Below are 8278 nucleotides of genomic sequence, written 5' to 3'. Positions count from 1 at the left end.
CATCACAGCCTCACCACACACCATCACAGCCTCACCACACACCATCACAGCCTCACCACACTCCATCACAGCCTCACCACACACCATCACAGCCTCACCACACACCATCACAGCCTCACCACACACCATCACAGCCTCACCACACACCATCACAGCCTCACCACACTCCATCACAGCCTCACCACACACCATCACAGCCTCACCACACTCCATCACAGCCTCACCACACACCATCACAGCCTCACCACACTCCATCACAGCCTCACCACACACCATCACAGCCTCACCACACACCATCACAGCCTCACCACACTCCATCACAGCCTCACCACACTCCATCACAGCCTCACCACACTCCATCACAGCCTCACCACACTCCATCACAGCCTCACCACACTCCATCACAGCATCACCACACACCATCACAGCCTCACCACACTCCATCACAGCCTCACCACACACCATCACAGCCTCACCACACACCATCACAGCCTCACCACACTCCATCACAGCCTCACCACACTCCATCACAGCCTCACCACACTCCATCACAGCCTCACCACACACCATCACAGCCTCACCACACTCCATCACAGCATCACCACACACCATCACAGCCTCACCACACTCCATCACAGCCTCACCACACTCCATCACAGCATCACCACACTCCATCACAGCATCACCACGCTCCATCACAGCATCACCACGCTCCATCACAGCATCACCACACTCCATCACAGCATCACCACACTCCATCACAGCATCACCACGCTCCATCACAGCATCACCACACTCCATCACAGCCTCACCACACTCCATCACAGCATCACCACGCTCCATCACAGCCTCACCACACACCATCACAGCCTCACCACACTCCATCACAGCCTCACCACACTCCATCACAGCCTCACCACACTCCATCACAGCATCACCACACTCCATCACAGCCTCACCACACTCCATCACAAGACCCTCCATCACCTGCCTCAACAAGCCAAAACAAACGAGATGGATATATTTATATTACTGTCGACAATCTTGTCCATCACTACAGCCTTCAAGGGTAACTCCATCACAGGTCAGTTAATTCTCCATCATGGTGGAGTAACAGTGGCTAATGGCACCATTGACTATGGTAACAATGGTGTTTATCAGTGTATATACACTGTGAGGTGTATGTCTCCGTGTATATACACTGGGAGGAGTGTATATATCAGTGTATATACACTGTGAGGTGTATATCTTAGTGTATATACACTAGGAGGTGTGTATATATCAGTGTATATACACTGTGAGGTGTATATCTTAGTGTATATACACTGGGAGGAGTGTATATATCAGTGTATATACACTGAGAGGTGTGTGTATATATCAGTGTATATACACTGTGAGGTGTATATCTTAGTGTATATACACTAGGAGGTGTGTATATATCAGTGTATATACACTGTGAGGTGTATATCTTAGTGTATATACACTAGGAGGTGTGTATATATCAGTGTATATACACTGTGAGGTGTATATCTTAGTGTATATACACTGGGAGGAGTGTATATATCAGTGTATATACACTGTGAGGTGTATATCTTAGTGTATATACACTGGGAGGAGTGTATATATCAGTGTATATACACTGAGAGGTGTGTGTATATATCAGTGTATATACACTGTGAGGTGTATATCTTAGTGTATATACACTAGGAGGTGTGTATATATCAGTGTATATACGCTGTGAGGTGTATATCTTAGTATATATATACTGGGAGGTGTGTGCATATATCAATGTATATACACTGAGAGGTGTATATCTTAGTGTATATACACTAGGAGGTGTGTATATATCAGTGTATATACACTGAGAGGTGTATATCTTAGTGTATATACACTAGGAGGTGTGTATATATCAATGTATATACACTGAGAGGTGTATATCTCAGTGTATATATACACTGGAAGGTGTATATAACCCATATATATATATATATAAACTGATAGTCGCGGATCATGGTATTGTAGGTTGTCAATTAAGAACATTGCATATGCACCATCTCACGGACGTTCTTGGTACTGCAGATGACTCCACGGACGCAGCAGTGAACTGCCACGCCCCTAAGGACGTAGGTACGTGTTCCGGGCAGCAGGAAGCCTGGTATTACAGCCGTGATGAACACAGATGTATATTCTTCGTGTATTCCGGCTGTGGTGGCAACGCTAACAGGTGAGTATACACTCCAGGTATACCTGGTGTATTCTATAGGTACACACCAGGTATACACCTGTGTCATACCAGAATATTGATAATGTATACTCCAGGTATACACCTGTGTTATACCAGAATATTGATAATGTATACTCCAGGTATACACCTGTGTCATACCAGAATATTGATAATGTATACTCCAGGTATACACCTGTGTTATACCAGAATATTGATAATGTATACTCCAGGTATACACCTGTGTCATACCAGAATATTGATAATGTATACTCCAGGTATACACCTGTGTTATACCAGAATATTGATAATGTATACTCCAGGTATACACCTGTGTCATACCAGAATATTGATAATGTATACTCCAGGTATACACCTGTGTTATACCAGAATATTGATAATGTATACTCCAGGTATACACCTGTGTCATACCAGGTATATTAATGATATAATAATAATAATAATAATAATAATAATAATAATAATAATAATAATCATAATAATAATAATAATAATAATAATAATAATAATAATAATAATCATAATAATAATAATAATAATAATCATAATAATAATAATAATAATAATAATAATAATAATAATAATAATAATAATAATAATAATAATAATCATAATAATAATAATAATAATAATAATAATAATAATAATAATCATAATAATAATAATAATAATAATAATAATAATAATCATAATAATAATAATAATAATAATCATAATAATAATAATAATAATAATAATAATAATAATAATAATAATAATCATAATAATAATAATAATAATCATAATAATAATAATAATAATAATAATAATAATAATAATAATAATCATCATCATCACTGGCAGGTTCGAGTCCAGGTCATCTTGTGAGGAACACTGTCAGGAATCTAGATGCCCGGATTTGGACTGCCCGGATTCCTGCTCACGAACGTTGAGTACTACTGGATGTCTGGAGTGTGCTTGTACTAGAGGTGAGTACCATGTTGAGTACTGCTGAGAGTTCTGTGTGTTCTAGAGTACATTGTTTGATAGTTGTACTAGTGGTATAATAATACTAATAATAATAATGTATATTTCTACCAGTACAAGATACAACTTATACAGACCATAGCTCACACCTATGACATACTATATAGAAAGTTCCTGGTTATGTTGAGCATTTCTGGCGACTTATTTGTCCCCAGGATGCCACCCACACCAGTCCACTAACACCCAGGATGCCACCCACACCAGTCCACTAACACCCAGGATGCCACCCACACCAGTCCACTAACACCCAGGATGCCACCCACACCAGTCCACTAACACCCAGGATGCCACCCACACCAGTCCACTAACACCCAGGATGCCACCCACACCAGTCCACTAACACCCAGGATGCCACCCACACCAGTCCACTAACACCCAGGATGCCACCCACACCAGTCCACTAACACCCAGGATGCCACCCACACCAGTCCACTAACACCCAGGTACCTACTTACTACTAGGTGAACAGTGACAGTAGATGTAAGGTGACCAACACCCAGGTACCTACTTACTTCAAGGTGAACATAGACAGCAGGTGTCTTCAAAGCAAACACGCCTCAATGTTTCCACCCGTACCGGGGATCGAACCACGGATCTCAGTGTGTGAGGCGAGTGCGCTACCAACCCAGCCACGGGATACTAAACCAGATTCTCCCCACCGTAAGGTCTGGCCAGGGCTGGCGTCCCCAGGGCTTGACCCTGATACCGTCGCTGACTTTCACTCACCTAAATCTCCCACCATTGTGGGATTCCCGGTGTACAAATGTACACGAGCGTGTGTACATCTATCAGATACTGTAGTACACTCATGTGGGCGTGTGTACAACTTTCAGATACCGTAGTACACTCATGTGGGCGTGTGTACATCTATCAGATACTGTAGTACACTCATGTGGGCGTGTGTACAACTTTCAGATACTGTAGTACACTCATGTGGGCGTGTGTACAACTGTCAGATACTGTAGTACACTCATGTGGGCGTGTGTACATCTATCAGATACTGTAGTACACTCATGTGGGCGTGTGTACAACTTTCAGATACTGTAGTACACTCATGTGGGCGTGTGTACAACTTTCAGATACTGTAGTACACTCATGTGGGCGTGTGTACAACTTTCAGATACTGTAGTACACTCATGTGGGCGTGTGTACAACTTTCAGATACTGTAGTACACTCATGTGGGCGTGTGTACAACTTTCAGATACCGTAGTACACTCATGTGGGCGTGTGTACACCTTTCAGATACCGTAGTACACTCATGTGGGCGTGTGTACAACTTTCAGATACTGTAGTACACTCATGTGGGCGTGTGTACACCTTTCAGATACCGTAGTACACTCATGTGGGCGTGTGTACATCTATCAGATACCGTAGTACACTCATGTGGGCGTGTGTACAACTTTCAGATACTGTAGTACACTCATGTGGGCGTGTGTACAACTTTCAGATACTGTAGTACACTCATGTGGGCGTGTGTACAACTTTCAGATACTGTAGTACACTCATGTGGGCGTGTGTACACCTTTCAGATACTGTAGTACACTCATGTGGGCGTGTGTACACCTTTCAGATAAGCGACGTGTGTGTGTGTGTGTACGTACACACTTAATTTACCTAATTGTGGTTGCAGGGGCCGAGGCTCAGCTCCTGGCCCCGCCTCTTCGCTAACCGCTACTGGGTCCTCTCTCTCCCTGCTCCATGAGCTTTATCATACCTCGTCTTAAAGCTATGTATGGTTCCTGCCTCCACTACAACACTTGCCAGACTGTTCCACTTCCTGACTACTCTGTGACTGAAGAAATACTTCCTAACAACCCTGTGACTCATCTGAGTCTTCAACTTCCAGTTGTGACCCCTTGTTGCTGTGTCCCCTTGTTGCTGTGTCCCCTTGTTGCTGTGTCCCCTTGTTGCTGTGTCCCCTTGTTGCTGTGTCCCCTTGTTGCTGTGTCCCCTTGTTGCTGTGTCCCCTTGTTGCTGTGTCCCCTTGTTGCTGTGTCCCCTTGTTGCTGTGACCCCTTGTTTCTGTGTCCCATCTCTGAACATCCTGTCTCTGTCCACCTTGTCTATTCCACGCAGTATTTTGTATGTCGTTATCATGTCTCCCCTGACCCTCCTGTCCTCCAGTGTGTGTGTGTGTGTGTGTGTGTGGCAGTTATTAAGGCTAAATTGAAGGCTTTACACACATACACACACACACACACACACACACACACACACACACACACACACACACACACACACACACACACACACACACACACACAAGACAGTGTGGCGCCAGTAGCCAGCATTAGAAAGCGTCTTGGGAGAGTGTTAGAGAGGAAGAGACACCATTCACATACGTCTAGCCGTTCCAGACATCCTAACACAGTGTTGAACGTTCACTTCTGAACGTTTATACTCTTTCTGAGTGATGAACAACTGACCCTTATTAGGTTAGGTTAGGTTAGGTTAGCTTGGCTAGATTAATACAAGCCAGGTTAGACTATGCTATATCTGAGTTGATTAAGCTGGAATCTAAGTAGGCTGGGTTAGGATAAGCTGCAGCGAACATGGGATATACGATATCCCAGGTATAAATGTGGTCCGTGGCTTGGTTTTGAACGCTCTCGCCTCATACACTGAGTGTCCGTGGTTCGACCCCCGGCAGGGGTGAAAACACTAGGCGTGTTACCTTACACCTGCTGTCACTGTTCACCTAGCAGTAAGTAGGTACCTGGGTGTAAGTTGCCTTATACCTGCTGTCCCTGTTCATCTAGCAAGTAGGTACCTGGGTGTTTGTTAGCTTACACCTGCTATCTATGCTCACTTAGCAGTGAGTAGGCACTTGGGTGTTAGTTACCTTATACCTGCTGCCCATGTTCACTGAGCAGTAAGTAGGTACCTGAATGTTCGTTGCCTTGCACCTGCTGTTCCTGTTTACATAGCAGTAAGTAGGTACCTGGGTGTTAGTTACCTTACACCTGCTGTCCCTCTTCACCAAGCAGTAAGCAGGTACCTGGGTATCAGTCACCTTACACCTGCTGTCACTGTTCACCTAGCAGTAAATAGATACCTGGGTGTTAGCCAACTGGTGTGGGTCGCACCTTGGGGGACAAGACTTTACTGGGCTATCCTGGGTGGCTAATTCCGGGTTAGCCATTCAGTCCACTCAGAGAAGCGTATATATGAACAATCTTTTGTTCCAGATGAGGCAAAGGCTGTGTGTTCCAAACAAATGAAGCGGGGCTACTGTCGAGCCTTGTTCCACAAGTGGGCTTGGGTGCCCGAAAATGGACGCTGTGAGCATTTCGTCTACGGGGGATGTGGAGGAAACGAAAATACCTTCGATACTGAAGAAATGTGCCTTAGGGTGTGCTCTGGGGTGTAACAGGATGTGCTCTAGAGTGTAACACTACCTGTGATATACGGTGGGCAAGCCTGCCCATCATTGTGTACTTACGAAACAAATTTGCGGCCAGCAACACTTGTGTTAGGGCATTGGCTCGATACGGTATAAGTTGTCAGTAGCCCTATAAACCCCAACAACTGGAATAAATACACCAAGGACTACGGTGTAAGCTGTCAGTAGCCCTATAAACCCCAACAACTGGAATAAATACACCAAGGACTACGGTGTAAGTTGTCAGTAGCCCTATAAACCCCAACAACTGGAATAAATACACCAAGGACTACGGTGTAAGTTGTCAGTAGCCCTATAAACCCCAACAACTGGAATAAATACACCAAGGACTACGGTGTAAGTTGTCAGTAGCCCTATAAACCCCAACAACTGGAATAAATACACCAAGGACTATGGTGTAAGTTGTCAGTAGCCCTATAAACCACAACAACTGGAATAAATACACCAAGGACTACAGTGTAAGTTGTCAGTAGCCCTATAAACCCCAACAACTGGAATAAATACACCAAGGACTACGGTGTAAGTTGTCAGTAGCCCTATAAACCCCAACAACAGGAATAAATACACCAAGGACTACGGTGTAAGTTGTCAGTAGCCCTATAAACCCCAACAACTGGAATAAATACACCAAGGACTACGGTGTAAGCTGTCAGTAGCCCTATAAACCCCAACAACTGGAATAAATACACCAAGGACTACGGTGTAAGCTGTCAGTAGCCCTATAAACCAACATCAACAGTAACATATACATCAGTGTTCTACGGTGTAAACTGTCAGTAGCCCTATAAACCAACATCAACAATAACATATACATCAGTGTTCTACGGTGTAAACTGTCAGTAGCCCTATAAACCAACATCAACAATGACAAATACACCAAGGACTACGGTGTAAACTGTCAGTAGCCCTATAAACCAACATCAACAATGACAAATACACCAAGGACTACGATGTAAACTGTCAGTAGCCCTATAAACCAACATCAACAATACAAATACACCAAGGACTACGGTGTAAGCTGTCAGTAGCCCTATAAACCAACATCAACAATGACAAATACACCAAGGACTACGGTGTAAGCTGTCAGTAGCCCTATAAACCAACATCAACAAAGACAAATACACCAAGGACTACGGTGTAAGCTGTCAGTAGCCCTATAAACCAACATCAACAATGACAAATACACCAAGGACTACGGTGTAAGCTGTCAGTAGCCCTATAAACCAACATCAACAATGACAAATACACCAAGGACTACGGTGTAAGCTGTCAGTAGCCCTATAAACCAACATCAACAATGACAAATACACCAAGGACTACGGTGTAAGCTGTCAGTAGCCCTATAAACCAACATCAACAATGACAAATACACCAAGGACTACGGTGTAAGTTGTCAGTAGCCCTATAAACCAACATCAACAATGACAAATACACCAAGGACTACGGTGTAAGTTGTCAGTAGCCCTATAAACCAACATCAACAGGAACAATTTTAAATGTAGGTTTCTCAGACACTTAGAAAAGTGTATATTAAAGAGTCTTCTTTGATATAAGTCCAACTATATGTCTTGTAGCCTTATTTTTCTCTTCTGAGACGCCACACAGT

General features: G+C 43.6%; 1 protein-coding gene across 1 annotated transcript; it reads left to right on the top strand.

Moving 5' to 3' along the window:
• The first annotated feature begins 269 nt into the window (after nt 1–269).
• Nucleotides 270–6911, top strand: LOC128701796 (boophilin-H2-like). The gene is made up of 4 exons (XM_053795718.2): nt 270–1084; nt 2080–2224; nt 3086–3210; nt 6458–6911. Exons 1-4 carry the CDS (start codon nt 1015–1017, stop codon nt 6637–6639), a joined length of 522 nt encoding a protein of 173 aa, XP_053651693.1. The 5' UTR covers nt 270–1014; the 3' UTR covers nt 6640–6911.
• Nucleotides 6912–8278: the final 1367 nt, after the last annotated feature.

The sequence above is a fragment of the Cherax quadricarinatus genome, chromosome 96 (assembly GCF_038502225.1).
Source record: "Cherax quadricarinatus isolate ZL_2023a chromosome 96, ASM3850222v1, whole genome shotgun sequence".
Lineage (NCBI taxonomy): Eukaryota > Metazoa > Arthropoda > Malacostraca > Decapoda > Parastacidae > Cherax > Cherax quadricarinatus.
This window is presented reverse-complemented; position numbering and strand designations above follow the sequence as displayed.